The sequence below is a fragment of the Acipenser ruthenus genome, chromosome 8 (genome assembly GCF_902713425.1).
Source record: "Acipenser ruthenus chromosome 8, fAciRut3.2 maternal haplotype, whole genome shotgun sequence".
In the NCBI taxonomy this organism is placed as follows: domain Eukaryota; kingdom Metazoa; phylum Chordata; class Actinopteri; order Acipenseriformes; family Acipenseridae; genus Acipenser; species Acipenser ruthenus.
The window spans coordinates 60,800,909-60,827,036 of NC_081196.1; the positions used below are offsets into that span (position 1 = coordinate 60,800,909).

A 26,128-nucleotide genomic window follows, 5' to 3' on the forward strand; every position below is an offset into this window, starting at 1 on the left:
TATTCTAAGTGAGGTCTTACTAATGCATTGTAAAGTTTTAACATTACTTCCCTTGATTTAAATTCAACACTTCTCACAATATACCCGAGCATCTTGTTGGCCTTTTTTATAGCTTCCCCACATTGTCTAAATGAAGACATTTCTGAGCTAAGATAAACTCCTAGGTCTTTTTCATAGATTCCTTCAATTTCAGTATCTCCCATATGATATTTATAATGCACATTTTTATTGGCTGCGTGCATTACTTCCAGTAGATGGCACTAAACCATCCACAGCCTTCCTATCAATGGACTTGTGGATAATAATTCGGGTGAAGACGCGTCACCCTCGGCTTTCTTCCTGCTGTTTCGTCATGGCGTTCTACGTGCTGAAGTCTGCAGCCATAGCAGCGAATGGAGCGGCGGTGTAAACAAAGCAAAGGGGCCGACAACATCAGCACCCAAGACAGGATAAATAACAAGACATCTGTGCGCGACCGGTTTCGTTGGGTATTTTCAAGGATTTTTTAAATTGTTATTCAAGGCGCATATATATGTATAGATATTTAATTACTAGCTTCACATCTGAGATCGCGTGGGATATAAGGGGATTTGATTTCACGATACAATATAAAGTAGAGTAAAACAGAAAGCCACGCGTGAATAAACAGTCTGCACATGGAGCTTTTTATTTTTTAGAAGAAATATCATCTGATTTATTATTTTGAGATTTACATCGGCAATGTGCCACAGTTGTAAAACTACAGAGGGTAGCCTGCATCTGGACACAACAACAAACAGGATCGTTTTGATTGGACTTGTCTGCAGCGTTGGCCTTATCACCATATCACATCAAATCTGAACTAACAACGGAGTTTATTAGTTTTTTTTTTTTTTTAATTTTTGATTGTGTAGTTGAAGTACTCCGAGTCGTTCTTTTCGTTACTGGCAGCTGGGGTTATGATGCCCACCCCTGTCTGTTGCAGATATTCGTCATGATTAACCACAACAGAGTGGTGTGATTTATTTCCAAAACCAGCGGATCTGGAGTGCAATGTTCAGTCTGATGGCGAACTGCTGCAGCTGGTTGAAACGGTGGCGGGAGCCTGCCAGGTGAGGACTTGCAATGGAATCTGTTGTAATAATAGTAATATTCATTGAGTGCTATATCATTAATGGTGTCGACTGTATGATGCTAGAGTTATGTTACGACATTCTACTGTTGTACGAGGTAGCAGCATTCCCTGAAATCCCAAATGCATGACCACAGTGCAACTGGGTTCATTCTGTCATTGGAAAATGACTCGCCGTTGTTAGGGGTTTAAGTTCCTGCTGTAGTAATTTCAAAAGTATGTCCTGAGACAGTAAGCTTCTTGAATAATGGCTTATTGAGGTTACATTACTGTATAGAAATAGTAGTTGGTGTACATTTGAAGCTGGGAGATTCATCCCCAGAAACTTGACTGTAAGTCTTGTCCAGACCTGACTTATTTAGTGGCACAGGGTCCCTTCACTTCCCCTTTCCTTCCCATGTTCCAGCCAGGATTAAAACTGATACAGTACAGAATTGTTTGTAGTCTGAATAAGATGTGGAATTACAGGTAAGGATTACGGTGTCATGCTTGGCGTTTATAATGTTCCTCACAAACACGAGGTGGGTGTCACAGTACGAATTTTTAAATTTTGATGTTCTATACAAATCAGGGAATACTCTGCACAGTTTTTTTTTTGTTTTTGTTTAGTACAATGTAGTAAATCGAGAATGTAGTGATTAAACGGTCTAAGATTGCTCATGTTGCTGCAAGTGGATTGTTGCTAAATGAATGTACTTTTTAAACAGATACAGTATCTTACTGAAGTTAATAAGTGTGTTTATTGGACTCTGTTGTTACATTGTTCTTCACCACATAAAACAGCTTTGAGTAGCACCTTTTGAAATATTATTTTTCATTTATCAAATATTACCAAGAAAATCTTTGGGAATACTCGGACCACTGGAGTTGTTTTTTGTCTGGGCTCGTATATCTGGAATTTACCAATGAATGTGATTGCTTGAACTTTTAGATTACAAATAGTTTTACATGATCGTCTTTTTTTTTTTTTTTTAATAAGTTTTCTCAAATGAAGCATTTAGTCTCTGTGTCCATATTCAATAAGGAAGTGCCTGAGAATGCCCCTCAAACTCCACTCAGGCCAGTCTCTCTGAGTCTGAACTGGAGTGCAGTGGCTCTGAGGTCAGACACAGCTGTTCCCTGAATGCTCCTGCTTCAAACAGCATGTTCTGACTTGCCAGCAGATCTAGTGCCTGCTTCCCTGTGGGTGGTTAATATTTTTTATTTTAAATCAGATGTGTGAAAACCCAAATGGATGTAAACTTAAACTGTAAAGGTACAATGTCCTGTATTCTTTTGAAAAGATTTGTCAGCACATACTGTAAGCCCTTTGTGAAAATGTCAGATCGGAAGTATCTAGTAAAGAAAAAGTGGTACATCTCTGTTGGTGGTAGTGGTAGCTGTGGCAGGAGTGTGTCTTTTGAAACCAGTGTGCCAAGAAAAGCCTTGGGGGAATATAATCCAATTTTACAGTCAGCAGTGTCTTTGTGATGAAGTGGTAGAATGTTTAAAAGACTGAACTATGAAAACGTGTCTTTTTTATTTTAATTCCTAGGTACATTATATCTTCAAAAATCTGAATTTAAAAGAATATAGAACCCTAACCCAAAATATAGAGACTTAATAAAAACAGAGGAGACTTGATTAGGCCTCCCACTGGGGATGAATATCATACGTCAATGTGTCTCATTTTTTTCATTTGTGGAGAACTGCTGGTTTTTGTGATGAAACTTGCTAGGGACCTTTAGCACAAGTGAAGTGTCTCATACTCTGGCATATCAAATGCCTTGTTTGTCTGTATGTCACTGTACACATAGCCTGTCAGTGATTCAAGTACTTCCAGTTAAATAGATATAGGCCTACAGGTAAAAATAGACTAGTACCAAATACTGCAGGCTTTTGAATCTGGTTCTGAGAGAGGGTTATTTTATTATGAGCAGGAAACATGTTTTCCACCATTACCCTCAAAACATACGCAACTGGCTGGGCATTGCAACCTTGCTCTGTGTTACAAACAAACTCGCCCTCTCCTAGCAACTTGTGTTGCATCCCCACACCTAGAAAGAAAACAAATAGGCCTGTAGTACTGTCCTACTATTTGTGAATTTAGTTTAGCACTGTTTCTAATGTACTGTGCTTGTAACTGTAAAGATTACCATTGAGTTACTGCACATTTACTCATGTTATTCAACTTGAGTCTTAGAACTGCATGATGTAACACACTTAATTACTTTAAGTAAGAGAGTTCTGAGCAGTGTGCAAAGCCTCACTGCAGTACACCATATCTGCTCAGGGTTGTACTAATTAATCTCAAAGTAATCTTCATATAAATAAAATCTACAGTTCTACCCAATTGCAATTCGGAAAGTCTATTGGAGGATTGGAGTGTTTGATAAAAGGAAAATTCAGTTATTGTGTTAATCATGTTGGTCTAGAGTGGGACAGATGGACGGATAATTAGAAGATCCATGCATACGTTTTTATTTTATTTTATAATTAAGAAAAAATATATATATACTGATGCACAAAAGAAACGAAACACTCGGGTCTAATCAAATATTTTAAACATAGATATCAAACAACTAGGGCAGCACTGTGGGGTAGTGATTAGGGCTCTGGACTCTTGACCGGAAGGTCGTGGGTTCAATCCCAGGTGGGGGACACTGCTGGTGTACCCTTGAGTAAGGTACTTTACCTAGATTGCTCCAGTAAAAAAAAAAAAAAAAAAAAAGCCAACTGTATTAATGGGTAATTGTATGAAAAAATAATGTGATATCTTGTAATAATTGTAAGTCGCCCTGGATAAGGGCGTCTGCTAAGAAATAAATAATAATAATAATCACAGAAAATGTGAACAAAAATACAGATCAAAGAATCATAAGTTTTCCGTATGAAACGTGACACACTGTCAAAATGAAAACATTACAGAGTTAGTATCGGGTATGACCTCCCTGAGCATTAACACAATCCTGGCAGCGCTGACGCATAGACCTGATCAGCCTCTGGATAGACTGCTGTGGGATGTTCTGCCACTCTTCCTGTGCAGCTGCAGCCAGCTGGCGAAGGTTGGCTGGTCGCGGTTGTCTCCATTGAAAGCTTTTCTTAACTTTTTCCAGAGAAAAAACGACTAGGCACCTGTGTATGACGCCGTTTTGATGATGTGACATCGGACTGGAAAGGAAAAATTGTAAAGTTGGACCTGGTCTGACATAGGACCGCAAAGGGTTAAATTCCTTCAATATCCTGCTCCTCTTGAGTGTGAATGTGACCCAAGAGCAGCTCCTCCTTATCCGAGCTGAATGAAATCCCTGTTAATCTGTGTGCTGGATGGTGGAGCAGCACTACAGGCTGTTTTTAATCAGTTGGTAATACAGCAATCCTTGCTGCTGCTGATGGAACCCTCGTGGGTGTGGAAGACCGTCGGTAGGATGTTTAATTTGATGCCCCTCAAGCCTAAGCGCAACAGTTAAGTATTAAACAAACAGTATGTTAAGGTGAACGCTGTTATCTCCTGTACTCGGGACACAGTTTTTAATGTGGACTATCTCCTTGGTGGGCATGGAATGTACATGTAGAGGACGTGGCCTGTAGGTCCTTTCTTCTTCAGCACCTTTCATTGGTTCTGTAATCGTCTCAAAAGCAGATGGGTTCTGAGACATTGCTGTCTAAACTCTGAGTGCGTTTCCTAGTCATTAACAAAAGCCTTCTGCTCTTTGTATTATTTATTTTGGATTCTGCACAGTTCCATGGCACTTCTAATGTAGTAACATAGGTTGTAGAAAACACCACCAAATCTTAGCTACTGTGACTTTTTGTTGTCATTAACTTACAGGCCTAAAATGAAGCTGCATTGTACACCATACAGTGTTTTTGATTGAACGCTGGATGTGTAGCACTATGTAATGTAACCACTTTCCCTTACATTGCAGAAGATGTTTTAAAGAATGCTGCTCACAACTTGTTTATACAGTTTGTATTTTGAGCCTTTATTCTGTGTTTGAATTGACCTGTTCATGTGGGTATGCTTTAAGATCCTATCACCTCCCACTGTTGACTTTCAAATATCTGTTTTGTTTTGCAGGAAAGTGACTTTGGTGATGGTTGGACTGGACAATGCTGGGAAAACTGCAACTGTAAGAGGCATTCAGGGAGGTGAGCAACCCCTACCAACTTACTCGCTGAAAATCCCAGCATAATCCTTTACCTCCCAGGAAATGTGATAAAAGAATAAGAAAGAGTATGCAGGCATCTGCCTAATAAATAAATAATAGTACTATTAATAATATTCATAGCGGATTAACAGCAGGACAATTAAGTAGCCTGGTGATTAAAACATTAAGCATTACGAGTCTGTGATCATAGGTTTTTAAATGAATCGTAGTGTTCACTCCCCTGTGCTGCAGTCCTACCTAGCTGTAAAGTAAGATCAATTCAAGATGTAAAAGTTGTTAGATAAGAACAAATGATGGCCAAGTATTCCATACCTGTGGAGTAGGCCTAGATGGGCAGCATGCTTCTTGCAAACCATAAACCAAAGAGCTTAAAGAGTTAGAATTCTGAATAATCTCAAGTTGACAAAGATAATTCACCAGCCTGCTGGTAACTGCAAGACCAGGTGGGTGAAATGGAAATGCTTTTCCTGTTGTTTATCATACAAAATCTTTCTTGCCTGGCTCTTCGCAACAACATTTATAACACATGTGCTGTTTGTTTTAACAGGTATAGGTTTGTAAGAAAAGCCATCAAAGGTATTAATTTCTGCAGACTGAACTGCGTAACTGTAACTTCATAATGTCCCTGATGTTTGCCATACCTGCGTATACACAGTCTATAAAAAAACAAAAAGGTAGTTGCCCTTAAATCTACCAAACTTAGCTGATAATTGAAGCTCAGTTGGTAGGTGCTTCCATATCCAACGCAACACAGATAACCATTGATTTACAAGGAACAGTGTATAAAACACATAACTTGGCCAATATGGAGAAGAGATTTGTTTGCAGATTTCAGCCCACATCTTGAGTAATGGTCATGTAGCAGCTTGGATAGATCGGATCATTGCCATCCTGGCTGCACTGAGGCAGATGCATCTATTTGTTTCTTTTTTTCTATCCAGCATGGCGCTTTGAGCTGTCAAACACAGGGGCTGCTTGAAGCCTCTAGTGTACAGCCACCTGTAATGTATGTCTGTGATCCAGGAGAGGCTTGCTTTAGACAAGGGTCATTATCAACCTTTTTTTCTTCTCTTTCTTTGTCTAAGATGCACGTGTTTAAGTTTTAACTTTATTACACGTTATTCCTGTTTTCAATGATACTGTTGTAAGCAAACCCCCCAAAAAAACAAGGTGGTGTAGAGTCCAACCCCTTTCACTTTTTACATCCAATAAACCTTTACAATTACAAAAGAGTAATGACAAGGTCTCTACAAGGGATATCAAGAATCTCTGTATTATCAAGTTTTATCCAAGGGGATCACGTTCCCATCTGCACTGTGAAGTTTGATGGACCAGTTAATGCACCAGTGCTGCATCATAGCTGTTGAGTGTGCATTTACAAAGCAGTGGGATCCACAGCACTACGTTTAATACACACAGAGCTATGCCGTGCTGTGTGTTACTAAGAAATAATGACAGATGCAAGCGTCAAAGCACAACTGCTCATTACACAGGCAACTGCTAAGTTTGTTATTAAAAAAGGGGTATACTTTTAACTTTGACGGGAGTAGATTGCAGAATTCACTAGAAAATAGTTTCTTTTTTTTAATTGAAGAGACCCAGAGAAAACTGTGCACACTGGAAAAAGTCCTTTTTTTTCAGAAAATCCTGAAGATGTCGCTCCGACTGTTGGGTTTTCTAAAATCGACCTGACACAGGGAAAGTTTGAGGTGACCATTTTCGACCTGGGCGGTGGGAAGAGAATCCGAGGCATCTGGAAGAATTACTACTCCGAATCTTACGGGGTAATCTTCGTCGTGGACTCCAGTGACGTGGAGCGACTCGAGGAGACCAAAGAGACGATGTCCGAGGTCCTGAGGCACCCCCGCATATCAGGAAAGCCAGTCCTAGTGTAAGTGAGAAAGCTTTGCTGTTTAAACCATCAGTGCTACTCAGTCTTTGAGTCTAGCAACGAAATGATGACCAGTGTTTGTTTCAGCAGTGTGGAGTAGTGGTTAGGGCTCTGGACTCTTGACCGGAGGGTCATGGGTTCAATCCCCCGGTGGGGACACTGCTGCTGTACCCTTGAGCAAGGTACTTTACCTAGATTGCTCCAGTAAAAACCCAACTGTATAAATGGGTAATTGTATGTAAAAATAATGTGATATCTTGTAAGTCGCCCTGGATAAGGGCGTCTGCTAAGAAATAAATTATTATTATTATTATTATTATTTCTGCACCTCTTTCATACAATGGTAAGGGGTTCTTGTAGGAAGTGTGTCTGTCACTATTAACTAGGTGTTGGCCTAATTGTTTAGGCAGACGGTTGTGTAAAAGTCTTTGGTGTAACCTTGCAGACAGGTCAAGTTTGTAATGCAGCTTATGTAATGATTCTGTTGATTTGATTCATTCTTGAATTCGATTGTTCATTGTTAGGTTTAATATTACCAGCTGTTAGCTCAGCCAGGCAGAAATACCTATTTGTATAGCAAGAGGGCAGTGTCAGTTACATTGTGTGCATATGATTTGTCATGCTGGGCTGTGTCTCCATATCCATAATACTTGTTACACCAGTTTACATACATCTAGCACAGATAAGCAGCACAAGGATCCCAAATAGCTGAATAATCTGTCAACGTCAGCACTTCGGGTAAAGGCAGTACCAGCTTAACATGTGAATTGTTGCCAACATGTGTTCCAGTAATGCTTAAGTTTGCTAGCTTACTTGGTTGAGAGAAAAAACAAAAAAGATACACTTTTCCCATGCTAAAATTACAAACAAACACAAGATCATTTTGCATCGCTGCTTCTTCTTGGTCTGGGAATTAATCAGCTTTATAGAATTCAGCTGGCCACAAGGAGGCGAAAAGACATCTTTCTGCAATTATTTGCACATTTTTGAAATTCCACTTGCTGCTGGTTGTACTGTATGTTTGTGGTTATTCTTATCTCAGATTCATATTGATCAAAGAAGTGAGAAATTCTGCAATCCAAAAGACAAAGTGTCAGCTATACAGGCTTTTCCAGGAGATGGTAGCCATTTAATAATGTACATTTTTAGTCCTAATTTAAAAAAAGTACTCAAGCGTGAGTGATCATTTAAGGGCACTTTATCAACATGAACCGCCATCACTTGGCACAATTGAGTTAGAATTAACACTCAAGTGTTGTTACTAAATATTAGATAGTGTCGTGATTGAGACAGATACACAAAAAGCACGTTCTCGGGGCCACATGGCTCAATGATAAACTAAAACAATCTGTCAGGACTTGTGTGAACATGTACGGTACACTACAGAATGTTCCAAACGTTTTGACAAAAATCAGGTTGTATTACTAAATACTAGTGTTAGAAATAGCATTACAGTAGAGGTGTCAAATAAGACCCTGGGGAGGAATCTTGGAGTTATAGGTAGTCTGCTTGGTATAGTGCTTTTCTTTTCTTTTCTTTTTTTTTTTTTTTTTTTTGAACATGCTGGCATCCTGCCTTTTATTTATGCCGTGTCCCACTTTTACACTCATGGTCTGTGTGTAAGGAGCCTTAACCCATGATGCAAGTGATGCTACTTTACTGCTACTTTACTTTGTTCCAGTGTTCACCCCAAGTGGTGTGCCTTAGCAAATAAAGGGGTTAATGGGATTGCACTGTAAGCAAACTGTTAATACTTATATTCAAGTGAAACACGAAGACAAGGAGATTATAGGACTGAACAGGAGGAGGAAATCTGTAGTCTGGTCATTTAGCTTTGTTTGACTGCAATATAAACATTTGTTCCCACATTAAAAATAACAAGATAACAGTATTTCTTGTAACAAGATAGTTCTTTCATTGACCTCTTTATAAGATTTTAGGTGTTTTTTTTAATATATATTATAAACGACTGTAGTTTGATCAGTGCCATGTTGTGTTTATTACATTTTTGCAGATGTGCACAATATATTGCATATAAAAGAGGGAGATTATAAAATGTGATAATACAGCAGTTAGTGTGTTTCTGTTCTGTTCTCTGTTCATTAATGTTTGCATGGAGTTTAGTATCACATTTGAAATAATATATACAATATCTTCTTATATATTAACGCTAATAAAAAAAAAAAAAAATCCTGGTCCTTTCTCAGGCAGCTTCCTGTTTTTCTAAATGACGTGGTGATTTTCTAAAGTAGTGTCCACTGAGGACTAAATTGAGATTACCAGCCTCTAACATGTGACCCGAGCCAGATTGCCTGACCCATCCAATACCATTTGTCATAACTGCTACAGTTCAGGAATGGTCCCTTCTGATAGATATTATATTATATATTAAAACAGTTAGCTAATAAAATACAAATATATCAATTGGGCAAATACATAGCAGACAGAAAAAGGTCCCTCAAATATCTCAAAGCTTGCTTATACTATAGTGCTTTTGTTCAATTCTGTTACATGTAGAACTACTAAAGTTTGTGACAGTTTGTTCTCCTATTTTCAAGTAATGGCTGTCCACATGTCCCTCAAAAATGCAATTTGTCACCCGGACACTACAAATACAGGATGGAATAATATGTACGGAACTGTCATCCTCCCATAACCAACTGCTTCTTAAGAGACTCCATCTTGATGAATAGTAACCGTAGACCACCTCTGTTTTGTACAGTACTGTACATGCAGCTGTATTGAGGTGTTGTCATTTACAGCAAGGGAAACAACAGCAGCACATCACCTTACAAGGGTGCTTCTTCTTGTACCTCACCGCCAGCTTGAATTTCTCATTCGACTGCTGAATATAATCCTGAGTATGGATCACATTGGCTTCGATGTTGTTCACCTGGTCTCCTTGCAGCTCAACCTGCATGTAGATCTCAAGAAACAGCTCCCGCAGGTCCCTCATCTGGCTCTCTAGGGTCATCAGCTCCTTGTGGCGCTGCTCGATCTCGGAGAGCTGTGACTTGGTGATCTTCACTTCGTTAATGATGTTCTCATTGAACACTTCCCACTTGCCTTGCACCATCATCTCATCCACCTCCTCCTCCCGCACCTCCTTCCCCGCCACCTCCAACTGCCGGATGATGAACTGCTTGCACTTCTCCTGCTTGCCCACCAGAGTGCCATTGTACTGGGACATGGCCTTCTGGAACTGCTTGAAGAGCATCGTGTGCTGGGTGCGCTGGATCCTTGTGACTGTAGAGGTCAGCCCGTTGTCCGCCTCAGTCTGCTTGACCTCTTTAGACATGGCCTCCAGTCTCTTGTGAATGTGCTCGGCTCGGATCTTGATGTCCCGTGTAATGTTGTTCTCCTTTTTGATAACACTGAAGCGGCGCATGGTGGACACCAGGGTTTTCTGCTGCTGGCTGAACTTCGTGATGTCTTCTTCCAGTTCGTTGATTTCATCCTGGATCCGCTGCACGTCATTCAGGATGGACTCCACAATGGGCTCCTTTTCGAAAATCACGGCTTGTTGCTTGATGGCCACCTCTTCCCCCTGACTTGAAGGCCCCACATGGCCATTCTCCTCTTTGGAGAGTTCAGCTTCCTTCACACGTTGTTGTAATTCCAGCAGACGGTCCCTCATTTTCTTTTTTTTTGATTGGTATTTTGTGTGACTTTATTAGCTTGTTATACAGTGCAGCCTAGGACCTGCTTGTAAATCCATTACACCACTGTATTGCTGAAAAAAAAAAAGATAAATTAGCAACAATGTAGACAGAAACTTCAAATTGCTACAGTATTTTATGCAGGTGGGGAAGTAGTTTAGCTGCATTTCCCCTGTGGATTCGCTTTATTGTTTTACTGTCCACTTCCCTGTCCTCTGTTTACACGGCTTAATTATTTCTGTTGGCAAAACAGATCTTCAAGATAAGTAATGTTTATGGGTTGAACATTTTGAATACAAAACATTTTTTTTTATTCAAGAATAGTTCCATTAATTTCTGTACAAGCTCATTTAAAATAAGAACATAAGAAACGTCTGTGAATGAGTAATCGCCATTCATCCCATCAAGGCTTGTCCCTTGTTACCACAATATTCACCCCTACTAGGGGGATCTAATTTAAAAGGACAGAATGTAGTCGTTTTTGTTCCTAGCGTTTTAGATGCTACTACGTCACCTGGTTGGCTATTCTATGCATTTCTATAAAAAAAAGTGCTTCCTACCTTCGGATCTAAACTTACTTTTACTCCGCTTCCATTTATGCCCTCTTGTTCCACTTTCTGTGCTGAATTTGTAGTAGTGTCTTGGGTTAACCTTATCTAAACTATTAATGATTTTATAGACTTCAATCAAGTCCCCTCTTTTCTTTTTTTTCTAGGCTGAAGAGATTTCATTATTTTAACCTTTCCTCATAGCTCATGTCATTATGTCCTTGGATCAGCCTAGTTGCCCTTCTCAATACCTTCTTGAGTCCAATGATGTATTTTTAGTACTGTGGTGATCAAACCTGCACACAGTATTCTAGGTGGGGTCTTACTAGGGCATTTCTTGGCATTGTATAATCTTAGCATAACCTCTCTAGACTTCTACGCTTTTTGAAATGTAGCCTAAAAATCTGTTTGCCTTTTTAATTGCCTCACCACATTGGCGAGATGCTTTTTCAATGCATTTTCTATATTGCATAACTACAGTACAGTATACATTAGGAAAGCATGCCATGCCTTGCTTAAACCCTTGATTATGATATGTGGGTTGTTGCCACACTACACATAGAAGATAAGAATGCTTCCTTGTGATGGCAGTGAAAACATCTGCAAAAGAGAAACTGCAAACAGCTACAGGAGTAGACCTGCTCAAACAGGATCTCATTAAATTGGATCAGGAAGCAGTAACAGTAAACTTTTTAACTGTGTTCTATTCATATTTTGACATTCGGTAAGGAAGTGCTGTATACATGCAATGTGTATTGTATGTGTATTTGCATAACACAAAGTCACGAGTGATCTTCAGTACTTAAGAAGTCTGTAAGACTGCTTGTGTTCATTACTCTCAGGCCCTAACTTAAGTTCCCCATGCCACAGCAGTACATGCATGTTTCAGTGAGGTGCTTGTTTTTCTCATCTGGGTAAGAGTAAAAAAAAAAAAAAAGAAAATTATAGCTTTCTGCCAAAATATGGACCTCATACAGTTGAAGAAAGTTTAGTTCGGAGCATGTGAATGTAACCTTTGGAGAGGGGGGGGGGGGGGGGATGAAACATAATTTATACAAGGTGACCTATTTGTCAAATGCTTGTTAACCGCTTAGTATCTGAGGCAGCTGATTTTAAAATGTTTCAGTTGAACCCCCTGTTGAGATTTAAAGCTGTAAATAATGCACACAGACTACACCCAGTATTTCAGTGCTGATCATCTTCTTATGATTGACGGCTTATTAATGTAACAGGCTGCTTTGTTCTTTACAATGCAGGGGTTTCAGAGACGCTGGGCTTTAATTAACACAGTGCTCAGTGCTACAGTCTAATCTAATCCAATCCAAACAAAACTTTAATGAAGGAGTTACACAACCTTCCAAACTGTAGATTTGAAGTAGTTTTGCTTTATACATACCAGCTCCCTTAGTTACAAAAGAACACATGCTTTAAGAGTATTTGAGACGCGTACTGCACATGCACACGCACACGCACACACACATATACACACAAAGAAGTTTTGCAGATTTGTACAGATATATTTTCTTAATGCATGGAAACAAAATATTTAAAATGTTGTCGCACATACTTTTTGATTCAGCTAACATGTTTGAGTCAACAAACTAAGCTTAAAGGACAAGCACGTTCTTTATCCAAATGAGCCGACATTCAGCAGAGCTGTGCAGTACAGAATGCTGCTTTTCTTAGGAGAAGCAGGTCAGGAGATAAAATATTCTTGTTATCTGATTAAAACTCTGCCTAACAGGAAAAGAAAACAAACAAGACATACTGTAGTTGTAACAGGCTGTTTGTGAAAATGCTTCAGTTGGTGTTTTTTTTTTTTTTTTGTCTCTTTTTTTGTCCATTTGTAATTAGCATTTCATAGTTCTGCAAATCATTGTTAATCATTTGCCCAAAGGTTAAACAGTACTTTGAAAAATTATAATAAACTAATATACCCTCACTAAAACAGTTGAAAAAGATGTATTGATCTGCAAACTTGATTTAATTAATCACAATGAGCTTTAAAAAGACTACTTAACAAAACATTCCTTGTGAGTTGTTTTTGGAGTTATTTTAGAGCTAGTTCCTGCAGTTGTTATTTATCATTTGATTTTAACTGTACACTGTAGTACAGTTGAAATGCTATATTATACACCAGCACATTACCGGACTTGTGCATAGTACTGCTATATCATGAGTATAAATATGCAGTACATTCAGTAAATAATTCATTATGAGGGAAAGCTTGGTCATACATGTGTAGTCCGCCTGCACCCCTTTCCTGGCATAAGCAAGTGCAGCTGAGGGTTATTTTGAGATCAGGTGTAACTTTTTATTCCCAAGATTTAGGTCTATTGACTTTTCTATAACATTAATCATTTGAGCAAGAACAAACTTGCTAAGCTTTTGTTCCAGAGTAATTAGAATAAAAAGCTATCAATGTTTTGAAACGAGAACTAAGGAATCTTTTTTTAAATTTATTTTTTTTATTTATTTGACTTTGAAACAAGTGGATCAAACTTTGCACTGGAGCAAAAGTTTAGTAAATGTATCCCAGTGTTAAAATAAAGTAAACCAACATAGTTACCTTGTGGGAAGCATGAAATCCTTAAAAGCTGTATCCATAGCTATAAATGAAATGGGAGCATTTCTGTCAGCAGTCTTCAACAATCCAGCTGCTTCAGTTTCTAACAGCAGAGCAAGGAGAAGGAAACGCCTCTGTGCTAGAGATCCTGAGAGGTCTGTTGAAGCTGTGACTTTATTGTTCTGACAGCATCACAATAAGGAACAATGTGCGGAGAAGGAAATGTGTGCTGCAGCTGCCATGCTGTCTCATCCTGCGCTCCTGGAAAATCAGGCTCTGCCTGTTTTGAGGCCCACCCCTAGATTGCCACAGGAGTGTTTTCTGTTTGACCAATAGGATGAAGCTTACTGTGGATTATTAGACTATCTACCAATGTTGGTATGCCAGGCTTTAAGAACACTACAGGAAACTCACACAGAGTACTGTGAACCACATGCACTTGCCATTGTGTTGAATGCATTGTATTCAAGGGCTATTCGTTTGATGTTGGATGCTTTCAAATGTATTTGTCCATGTAAAGGTCAAAAGACAATTTTGAATTGTTGCATTTTGAAAGTTTATAAAAGTATTTAAATATTAAAAATAGATATATTATATATATAAAAAGATATATTAATAGTAATACTGATGCAAATGTTTACCTTTTAACTGATCTTTTTGTTTAGAACAAGATTAAAAGGCAAATACCTGAATTAATGATACAGCTCTTGTAAGGCAATATTTGTAGTGGTTTCTGTCAGAGAGGAAATACAGTATCAGAAATTTGAAAAATTTGAAAATGCAAAGAGCAGTCCAGCCACATTACACTGCGATGAGAACATGAGGAACAATGCATAGTCTACCTTCCGTGCTGCTGTAAACTGTGTCTTGTTTATTTAGCACCCTCCAGCTATTCTGAATGATTGGCTCAATTTCTAGTTTCTGTACTGACGCAGAAACTGAGATTGGAACCAGTTTTGTTTTATTAATAGAATGGGGTGGAGTATCTCTGGGCTGCAATGGGTCTTTCGTATTGTTCACCAACTGCTAATATCTTATTAACATTAAGGTGATGCGATTTGATTAAAACCCTTAAGCCATACACTTTAGTCGACAGATGACTAAGGTTCATAAAATGCTAAGTAAAGATAGATCAAAAACAAACTTCTCAACCGGAATTGTGTTTCCCTATTAAACTAGCTGCATTTAACAGTATAATATATGGTACAGCAGTAACACTATACTTGCCGGTATATGTTTGTTTGTTTTTTAGGCTGGCCAATAAACAGGACAGAGATGGGGCACTAGCTGAAGCAGACATCATTGAGAACCTGGCCCTGGAAAAGCTTGTTAATGAAAACAAGTGCTTGTGTCAAATTGTAAGTATACTGTATACAAAAGAGCTGTATTTGTGTTTCGGGCGTGTCTGCACTTTGGATGCTTTGAGTTTGTTTTACTGTAGGCGATGGGACTTTAGACTCTGTCAGCCTCTTTGGGTACTCATTTTAAAATAATAAATGCAAACATGAAAACAACAGATAGCTGCAGGATTGTCCTTTTTCATAAAATATCTGGTGAGCAAAGCTCACCTAAAAACACCATTCAACCCATTTATCCAGCCACTTCACTATAGATTCACACCATTCAACCCATTTATCCAGCCACTTCACTATAGATTCACTGGTGCAGCAGGTATCACTTTATGACCCTCCCTGACACCACTTTAAGTCCCATGTGCAGCAAAGGGAGTTTAATGTTTTCAGTGTGGTGATAATTCTCCATATTGCTGCACAGACTAGGTGCTTTGAGGTTGATTGTCCTTGCAGCCTAAACCCTAAACCCAAAATCCTGGTCTGTTGGAGTAATGTCCTGTTTCCATTTAAGTCTGTATTCATTTTGCTTATGTTTTTGCCTTGGGATGAATTAATGACCCACTTAATAGCACAGCTGAATACAATTCAATACAAAGGTCTGAGATAGGAAAGATTCACAAGTTTTGGGATGGCTGTATTAAGATCTACTACTGTTTAGATCATTCAATTAGACCCCATTTTTTGGTTTTACAGGTAATTTAACATAAACCATAAATACACATGGGCACATCAACATTGACAGACATGTTTTCAATACAGGCAGTAGTTAACACAGGCTAAATGTACGTTTATATTTCCAGGAGCCATGTTCAGCAGTTCTTGGATATAGAAAAAAGTTTGATAAGTCCATAAGAAAAGGTCTCAGCTGGCTGTTGAACAACGTGGCAAAGGATTTTGAGGCTTTAAGCGAGCGGGTGCAGAAAGACACGGCAGAGCAGAAAGCACAGGAGGACCAGGAGAAAAGGGAGAGAGCCGAACGAGTGCGACGGGTTCGAGAGGAAAGGTGAGTGGGGTAACACTGTACAGAACAGGATCGTGAGAGGAAAGGTGAGTGGGGTAACACTGTACAGAACAGGATCGAGAGAGGAAAGGTGAGTGGGGTAACACTGTACAGAACAGGATCGCGAGAGGAAAGGTGAGTGGGGTAACACTGTACAGAACAGGATCGCGAGAGGAAAGGTGAGTGGGGTAACACTGTACAGAACAGGATCGCGAGAGGAAAGGTGAGTGGGGTAACACTGTACAGAACAGGATCGCGAGAGGAAAGGTGAGTGGGGTAACACTGTACAGAACAGGATCGTGAGAGGAAAGGTGAGTGGGGTAACACTGTACAGAACAGGATCGCGAGAGGAAAGGTGAGTGGGGTAACACTGTACAGAACAGGATCGCGAGAGGAAAGGTGAGTGGGGTAACACTGTACAGAACAGGATCGCGAGAGGAAAGGTGAGTGGGGTAACACTGTACAGAACAGGATCGCGAGAGGAAAGGTGAGTGGGGTAACACTGTACAGAACAGGATCGCGAGAGGAAAGGTGAGTGGGGTAACACTGTACAGAACAGGATCGCGAGAGGAAAGGTGAGTGGGGTAACACTGTACAGAACAGGATCGTGAGAGGAAAGGTGAGTTGGGTAACACTGTACAGAACAGGATCGTGAGAGGAAAGGTGAGTGGGGTAACACTGTACAGAACAGGATCGTGAGAGGAAAGGTGAGTGGGGTAACACTGTACAGAACAGGATCGTGAGAGGAAAGGTGAGTGGGGTAACACTGTACAGAACAGGGGGGTTCCAGTGTAAAAGAGCAAGGCTGTGTGTACTAGTATGAGTGGCTATGGAAAAAGGCACATGTATTTTCTCTTTTTTTCCATTTTTTAAAATAAATTCCTGAGCTTTTATAGTAGTTTGGCATACAGATGTGATTTCCAGTAAATCACCTTGGGTATGTAATAAATACACCAATGTGCAATAGTATTTACATTCCCCTGCAGAAAAACATAAACAGCTGGGTTACTTGCACGTTTCTTATGCCTTCAGAAGTCTTAAATAAAGGCTGGAAAAGGGATCCTGTTCTCTCACTTGAGAATGCTTTCTCCAGGACTTGGGATGCTTCCTTATTAGGAGATGTGAGAGTTCAGCAGGAGGCAGCTGAGATCTGGGAGTGAGAGTTGTTTACATATTTGGCCTGTTTGTTTTGTCAGAGAGCAGGGAGAGCAAGAAGAGGCTGAGAGAGAGGGGCGGTCCATCCAGAAAGAGGATCCTGAGGCTGGCACCATGGTTAACCCTTTTCAGCCCATAAGCAATGTGATTACACAGGTGCGTGCTTTCAAAAGGAAATCTACTTACTCTGCTAGACAGGATACTGTGGGACCCATAAAATAAACTTTCAAGGAATGTTTTTTAAACCGCCTTACTTTAAAGTTATTTCAAAACTGTCAGCAAACCATTACTTAAAACATTCCTAAAGCTTTATAAATATGGCACTGTGTTTATAGGTTTTTTTTGTTTTGTTTTGTTTTTCATGCCCTCTTAAATACCTTGGCTCATACATTTCTTCATTAAATTGGTCATTGACCCCACTGCCTAATAGCATTACCATTGTGATTTTGAATAGATTAGTCAGTTATTGATGTTTTAAAATATTCTTTATATTCAATTAAGGTTTCAATTTTTTTTCTTCTTTATTTAACTTATTCTATGTAGATAACATACTCTGTTTGCTTTAAAAGTAGCCCTTTAGCTGCCCCTCCATGTTATTGTTTAGTTCAACATTCACATCATCAGAACCAGTTGTGTTTAAACTTGGTATGGACATTCCTTAGCACACATTCTTAGAGGTATCAAAATGTAGGCAATATCAAGCATATACATATTTCAGTCTCACTTTTTTTTAACAGGCTCTTGGAGAAAATATGGGCCTCATCCTACCTAGACACCGTCATGGCTATACAGTATATATAAAAAGCATTTCGCTTCTATAGTAGCCTATTCTTTTTTTTTTCAATCCATCATTTGACTAGAATAGTCTGTAGCCCTTGGGATACATTAATGAAACTGTGAATACAATGAAGTATGGAGTTGGCATTTAGACCAGGTGGCATATTTCAGCGATCAACTAATTTCCGTACATTGAAATGCCATTCATGTGTTTTACAATGTGGATCTCACAGACACCAATTGCAAGAAATGCACAGGTAATAATAACTAGGAGTAACTATACTGTGCATAGCCTACTGTATAATCTATTGTAGCTAGACAAAGAATCATTTTGTACAGAAAAGTGCAAATCGGTTACATTGTGAAGGTACAGAATTATTTGTACAGAAGTAAAAGCAGGCATGCAGAAGGTATTGACCCCAGTGCCAACCGACACATGCAATGGTAAAGCTGTGCCCAAATCGTGTGGGAAAAAAAAAAGTGCACTGTATGCAGGTATGTGATTTAAGAGAACACTTCCTTCTTTGATATTATGTGCTGTTGTGATTGTAAACCCAATTTCCTTTATTTATATTACCGTGTTTCAATGTCTGTATGAACGCAGTTAAGTTATCACCATTTTTTTTGCATGCTTTTTATGTCTATAGGCTACATAAACACATGTGTTTTCAATGTCCTGTTACTTATTTTGTTTGTACAGTTTTGTTTAATCATGATATACCTGCATATAGATGCATTTCTGTTCAAAAGTTTTTTTTTATTTATTTATTTAATGCAGTGAGCTGGTATATGTGCGTTTTAGTATATAAACGCATTTATTTTAAAATGAGTCTTATTTAGAGTTTCAGATGTGTAGTATTGTACATTATTATTATTATTATTATTATTATTATTATTATTATTATTATTATTATTATTATTATTATTATTATTTGTTTATTTAGCAGACCCCTTTATCCAAGGCGACTTAGAGACTAGGGTGCGTGAACTATGCATCAGCTGCAAAGTCACTTACAATTACATCTCACCCGAAAAACGGAGCACAAGGAGGTTAAGTGACTTGCTCAGGGTTACACAATGAGTCAGTGGCTGAGGTGGGATTTGAGCCGGGGACCTCCTGGTTACAAGCCCTTTTCTTTAACCACTGGACAAATACCTGTACCTTGTGCTCACAGACAGCTTTAAGACGGATCTCGGCTCGTAACACCTGCTTTCCATCAGTGCTATCTAGCACGCGATTTAAGGTGTGCTTCATGGTTAGCACAGTTTAGTAAATATCATCTGAATCTCATTAGCCTCATTCGTGCTCTCATGCCACTTCATTTGAATACATCACCATCCATTCCTTTTGCATATTCAGCAGATGCTAATGTACCCATCATGTTATTTTTAAGGCGTACATGCTAACTCACGTCTTATGCTTTAAGTCGCGCTTTATAGTGGTTGATAAATAAGGGATTATCTAGCATGCGCCTTATCCTTGGATAACACACATGTTCTCGCATAAGAACCTTTAGTAAATGAGGCCCTATGTTTCAAACATATTTCATATATGTTGAGCCTTTAAAAGCTGTTCCTTCAAAACAACTTGCACAATCCTAAGGGACAAATACAGTACAGATAACATTTCATTCCATTATGCAAAGCAAGTGCAATGTTGTATTTAAACATACTTTACAATTTTCTTAACTATCTAGTGTTCTTTATTTTTTTACCTTGATCTAGTTTGAGCATGGAATGTAAATGCCTTATTTCCTGCTTCGTTTATTTCATTACAGTATTCCACATTCTATGAATGTGAGTCATAATGCCCATCTTAATCAAGGTACACAGTAAGCTATACCTATCAAAGCTCCAGAATAAACCCTGATATGTAGTGCACACTTTTGTGCAAATGAGATGTGTCCTATTTGCAAATGTATATAATTAACCTGACATGCATTTTGTAATTTTATAAGAGCTGTATCACCTTGTTGCATGTAAAATTTAGTCATGGTCAAGGTCAATCACAGGTCTGACAGGAGCCTTCTTATCAAAGGCTGCCCACGCACTGATAATTGACAGTAAGCAGTCTCAAAAGTGATGTAGTTCTGGAAAACAGACTTTGCTGCAGAGTGTCACCCCCAAGTGGTAATTGCTGGGGTCATGTATTCCTCCAGAGCAATTTAAACATCTATCAAACTTACCCATGGTGGCCCTGTTCTGATTTTGGAAGTGCCATGACCTGAAGAAATGGGATGTTAACTACTTTAGTATCCCTTTTGTTAAGCAAGCTTGCATTGCAGGGCCAAGGCTTGATTCTTTTTCTGGCTTTAGAATGAAGAAAAAATGAAAGGGGACAAGGAAACGAAGAACTTGCAGTCTGAAAGCAAGTCTGGCGCAATACCACTGCAGCCCACTCGGGATGCTGAGGATGTGGAGACTGGGAGCAACCCTGGCAGTGAGCTGAGCAATAGTGGGATGGTCCACAACTACACCACCGCTCTCAACCAGCAGCTACAGCAGGAGCAGGGAGAGGAGGGGGAGGAGAGTGAGCGCCAGACCCCAGACAGCGTAGACTCGGGTGAGAGAGAACAATCTCTGTAAGGCTTTCAATTGTGTGCGTTTTAGGATTGCTTTCAAAGATTGTCTGGTGACAATGCCAGATTAAATTACTTGAACTAAATGTCTTTTGTCTTACAAAATATAACATGTACAAACATCGCAACTGTTGGTTATCGGAAGAGGTAGTCCAGCCCATGGCGGCTCATCAATCGCTAGCATACCATTTGCACCTGTAAAGCCTTTATCTGTACAATCAATAAATACAGTGTTATAAGCTGTTCTACATAAAGGAGCTTTAAACATAGACAATAAACATTCTCTGCTTAAAATTCTTCCATTCTGAACTTGTATTCCGTTTCCATGCAATGCCCTCTCGTTTAAAATTGTGTACTGTCTGTTATGTTATTTAGGCTGAGCGCACAGCAGAGTGCAGGCAGTGTTAAAATAATCTTTAAATGCTGTACTGTGCGAGTCTCAGAGGATCCTCCGGTTCAGGAGGGCCATTCTACATGAATTTTAATAGGTTTAATGAAATATTTACCTACATGCAGGTTTAATCACCCCGATGTTGCCCACAATTCCAGTCCTTGAGGTCCGGAGCCCTCCTGGTCTTTGTTCAACTTGTACCTTAAATTACATATTCAAACCAATTTAACCTGCTTCCAGGCCTTAATCAGTTTATTATTAAACAAGGCTGCTAAAACCTGGCTGACCCCTGACCTTGAGGGCCGGATTTGTGCAGCCTTGGGATACAGTATAAAAACATTGCATCATTAAAATTGAATCTTTTCTCGACTTTCTTGACCAAGCCAAAAAGAAGTCCAACAAGTCAAAGCTGAGGTTGAAGAGGAAGCACAGGGTTGAACCAGCCAGCACGGACGATGCTGTCCCTGAGAGCCCAACACCACCCCCGCCCCCCGGTGAGTAACGGCAGTGAAGAGAAAGCTGAAGAAAAGCCAGGTCAGGAACATTTTATAACCTTTAAAACAGTCCCGTGCTTTGTGAAGCACTTGCCTCTCATTATCCTTAACTTTCTTTCTTTGATTGTTAGGCTTTATTGTCACTTTGACTCCTTTGAAGCCCATTGATCTTGCCACCACCTTATAGATTAACTTCCTGTGCAGCAGAGATTTGGACCCAATCTTATATGCAGCATAAAACAAGAGTGCAGGGTCAAGAAGGGTCCTAATACTCACTTAACAGGAAGTGAAAATATTCTGCGGTCAGGGTGAAAATAAAGAGTAGAAAACTATGCAGCAAAATCACGAGAGAGAAAGTTGGTATGTTAGGAGAGGTCTGACACTGTTAATAAACCACCCCATCCCAACACAAAGTGCAATTCTTAAGATAAATATATGAAAGCATATTTTACAGACATGATACAGAAACCAGTTAAAATGTAATCCTAACCATTTAATCAGCCTGTTGGCATTAACAAAAAAAAAAGGTTCATATTATTGTATTTTTATATTTTTTTTAGTTGGCTGGGGTACTCCCAAAGTTACTAGACTTCCTAAACTTGAACCACTGGGGGATACAAGATGTTCTGGTAACTGTATTTGATGTTGCTTGGCATGGCTTTCAGTTCCATTCAGCCAGGCATTCTTCACTGTAATCAATATTGACAACTGCTTTTCAGCTTGATCTGTATGCGCCAACATTTTCATTGTCTATTGTCATAGTGTGATTACTTGCTGTTCTGTGCATCAAACAACATTTGTCAATGACTTTAACACTGTTGTGCCATATACTCTTAACAATTCTACATACTATTCTATATCCCTAACTTTTAATATTGCTTTCTTCTGGTTTTTGCATCCTTCTAATAATAATGCTGTGTGTGTTTGAGTGTATGTGTCTCGAAAGCTACTTGTATTTACTTACTCTCCTGAGCTTTTCACTAGTTGAAGTACAGTTACACTGCATTGATGAGCCCCAAACAGGGCAAAACATGTATGCAGTTACTTGAATGTAGAAGCCTTTTCGCGACTTTCACATGATTTGATTGGCTCTTGTAATGCTTACATTTGCATGTCTCGATTACCCATAATTCTATAGTTAACTCGAAAGCTACTTGTGTATGTTTGTACAAATAAATCAATCACCTAATCAATCAATCAATCAATGAATCTGTGGTTTGAAGACTGTCTTCTGCCATAAAATTGGGCTAGACTGTAAGTTTCAACCCAATATAAGGTTCAGGTACATATTACATTTTGAAATAACCATCTACATCAGATACTTTCTTGTATAATGCAAAACACAATGATTGAACAATTACCTCACGGTGGAGTCTGTAATCTAATACATCAATTATGTCAACATTTGGTGCATCCTAGGGCATAGGATAAACATTGCAGTGAAAAGTCAAAGAAATGTGGTCTTAGTGTAAATGCTGATGTGTTTTTTTCTTTTGTCTTTCTTCTTCTCTTCCAATAGATTTTTATGGCAAGCCTCTCCCTCCCGTGTCAGTCAGGCAGAGACCTAACAGTGACGCTCATGATGTCATTTCTTAACCGCTATCCCAGCAAGGAGTTTATGTGCGCTCACAGAGAACTTTCTTTTAAGTTAGAGAAAAGTATTGGCTGCTTATACACAGACACACACACACTTATTTAAGCAGTGCTACAATGAGATACGCTACATCACCAAGTCAGTTCAATGCACACCGTTACCACTACAGACCTGCCGCTGCTGCTGTTGCCGCTGCTTCATATTGATTTTGAAAGAGGAGGAGCAATATTTCAGAGGATAGAGCCAGTATCCTATGTGACTGTATGGTTACAGTACAGTCGTGAACTTGCACTCAAATTTGACCTTCATGCATTTTAGGAAAATGTGGAATGAGACTCCTACTGTAGTATCTGGAATGGTTTGTGTGTTTTTTAGTCGGTATAGATGAATTGTCATACATATCCTCTGAGTGGCAAGAAGCGTGCAGGCAATAACCTGGGGACCATCATTTTATGATTTATAACCTTTTTTCCTACTTACAATAAGTATTGGTACAGCATTTGTAAAGATTTTGTGGTTGCTGTCTTTTGTAAATTTTTAAAAGCATGCGTACAATGGTTTATTACAATGCCTTAGTGGGTTAAATCCAGTGTGATTCAGATGAACAGGGTTATTCAATTGCATGTGTACAAACTTACCATAATGCTACAATTATCTTATTTCAGTACAGTAAAAGTGTCCATCTCACTACAGTATGGCAATTTGTACAAGTCTTGAAATATTGAATTTTCTGGTCTGGGTTTAGTAGAATTGCTCAAGATATTTGCAGCATGTCCACATTACTATTGGCAATTTCTGTATGTGCAGTGGCTTTTAATTGTCCTTTGCATGTTGTTAAACAGTGTTGATTTGAGATGGACCCCATGAAAAATGAAAAATACAAATTCAAGTAGGATGGGATGAGTGCTGTGAAAGGTTGCTATCCAGCTACTGAAAAGTGTGGATCGCAAAATGCATAGGAGCGCCAGCAGGTGTCATTAACAGGAATGAATCCATCTCCAGAACCGAGATCCACTGTGCTGTGACACTCTCTTGGAAAAGCTTTTTTCAACAAATTTTACCCATTGTCTTAATAGAAATAGCATTATTTTAAGTTTGCCCACATTTACAAATAGCTCTATAGTATTATCCCTGGATTTAATCATCTGCCAGAAAACAACAGTTTTCTAATATCATATCGCCAGAGAAAGGAACAACAATACAGCAGGCAGTGAATTGAATGATGTCTGTGGGAACTGGTGAAGCATTTTAGAGTACTGGGCTAAACAGTATGTTTGTCTTATTAGCCCAATGTGTTATACCACATAAACTTTAAAATATGTATTATTTAACTGTTGGTTTGTTGTTTAAAAATGGAGTGAAAAGTAATCCTTCGATGGTTTACACAAGGGTGTGCATTTAAAATATGACGTGAATCTCTAACGTTTACAATCAACTCTAATATTACTGTGCTATTTGGTCTCCTTCAAAAACTGAATATGAAAGTACCATACACTAGTGAAGCAATTTTAATTAACAAAAAAAACCAAAAAAACTACCTACCCGAAACTAGTTGCTTGTGCAACTCCTTTTCTTATTGTATCCTCTTAATTCCATAACGTTATATCTTATATGTCCAAAAGGCTTAACGTGTTTTAAATGAAGTGGTAAACGGGTAATATTCTGTATTTCAACACTGCATTTTTGTTTCACTTTTTTTTTAGAGACATTACATGGATGCTTTTTAACTACCTTATATGCTACATGCGTTTGTTAACTTGCATAAAGAACAATTTTGTTTGATTGTAACCCATATACTGTATACCAGTGTGCATAATATATTCACATTTTTTGTATGCTTGATATGATCTTGTTGCTTTTATAGTGAAATATTCTGTTAAATATGTACTTGATTTTAAAACAAGAATCTTTGCTTATTTAACGGTGTGTGTTGTCTATTTTGGGTTTGAATTCTTTTAAATTAAACGATATTTGAAAAGCTTGGAAAAAAGTAAAAAGTGCAATTCTCGCTCTTACATCAGTTCACATTAGTGTACATTTTTAATAACAAAAATACTGCAACCAGTATTCAATTTCACCTTTTGGATAAAAAACAAACATGTTTAATAATTATAGCAAAACAAGCAAACTTTGTGCATTATAATACATTTTATTCAAAAAAAAAAAAGATATTTATATTAAATAACAAATAATACAATTTATTCTTGTCTTGCATTATGTTTTTAGAATTAATTTTCAGTCTCATAAATACAGTGTATAATTAACATAGTTTAGACCAGTAAATGGCGTGAACAATAAAATAACATGCCATTGTTTTAGTTTGGGTTAATAGGTGTAAGATTGTGAAAGATCATTTTAAAATCCATACCTTTCCTTCACATACAAGTGCTAATTTTAGTATTGTGTATTACAGATACCAGTTAAAAATGTATTTAGACAACATATCTAGGACCAAAGTAAGGCTATTATTATTATTTATTTCTTAGCAGACACCCTTATCCAGGGTGACTTACAATTGTTACAAGATATCACATTATTTTTACATACAATTTCATTTTTTTTTCCACATACAGATATTACATTTGTTTACATACCATTACCCATTTATACAGTTTGTTTTTTACTGCAGCAATCTAGGTAAAGTACCTTGCTCAAGGGTACAGCAGCAGTGTTCCCTACCAGGGTTTGAACCCACAACCCTCCTGTCAAGAGTCCAGAGCCCTAACCACTACTCCACACATAATTATATTAATACTGTCACAATGTTGTGTCATAAAGGTGCAATGATCCGTGATATAACAGTTTCTTGGTGAGTTGAAAAAAAAAAGATTGGAGTTTATTATTATTATTGTCACGTATT

The 26,128-nt window shown here is 38.5% G+C and overlaps 2 protein-coding genes across 4 annotated transcripts; one reads left to right on the top strand and one right to left on the bottom strand.

Annotated features, from left to right (window-relative positions):
* The first annotated feature begins 309 nt into the window (after nucleotides 1–309).
* Nucleotides 310–25,190, top strand: LOC117407282 (ADP-ribosylation factor-like protein 13B). 3 transcript variants are annotated; one of them, XM_034012103.3, is made up of 10 exons: nucleotides 310–1,091; nucleotides 5,172–5,242; nucleotides 6,904–7,153; nucleotides 15,179–15,284; nucleotides 16,079–16,281; nucleotides 17,475–17,589; nucleotides 20,527–20,773; nucleotides 21,564–21,674; nucleotides 22,235–22,303; nucleotides 23,194–25,190. In XM_034012103.3, exons 1-10 carry the CDS (start codon nucleotides 1,033–1,035, stop codon nucleotides 23,268–23,270), a joined length of 1,308 nt encoding a protein of 435 aa, XP_033867994.3. In that variant the 5' UTR covers nucleotides 310–1,032; the 3' UTR covers nucleotides 23,271–25,190. The 3 variants fall into 3 exon arrangements, with proteins under 3 accessions (XP_033867994.3, XP_033867996.3, XP_033867995.3); XM_034012105.3 differs by lacking the exon at nucleotides 22,235–22,303 and having other exon boundaries at nucleotides 21,564–21,714; XM_034012104.3 differs by lacking the exon at nucleotides 22,235–22,303.
* Nucleotides 9,079–14,205, bottom strand: LOC117407284 (syntaxin-19-like). Its single transcript, XM_034012106.3, has 2 exons — nucleotides 13,930–14,205; nucleotides 9,079–10,886 (listed from the first exon to the last, which is right to left on the bottom strand). Exon 2 carries the CDS (start codon nucleotides 10,788–10,790, stop codon nucleotides 9,906–9,908), a length of 885 nt encoding a protein of 294 aa, XP_033867997.2. The 5' UTR covers nucleotides 10,791–10,886; nucleotides 13,930–14,205; the 3' UTR covers nucleotides 9,079–9,905.
* Nucleotides 25,191–26,128: the final 938 nt, after the last annotated feature.

Coding starts and splice junctions, on each gene's coding strand:
- LOC117407282 (XM_034012103.3), top strand. CDS start 1,033: ATGTTCAGTCTGATGGCGAACTGCTGCAGCTGGTTGAAACGGTGGCGG. Junction 5,243..6,903: donor TGTAAGAGGCATTCAGGGAG/GTGAGCAACCCC, acceptor CTTTTTTTTCAG/AAAATCCTGAAGATGTCGCT. Junction 22,304..23,193: donor GGGGGATACAAGATGTTCTG/GTAACTGTATTT, acceptor CTCTTCCAATAG/ATTTTTATGGCAAGCCTCTC.
- LOC117407284 (XM_034012106.3), bottom strand. CDS start 10,790: ATGAGGGACCGTCTGCTGGAATTACAACAACGTGTGAAGGAAGCTGAA.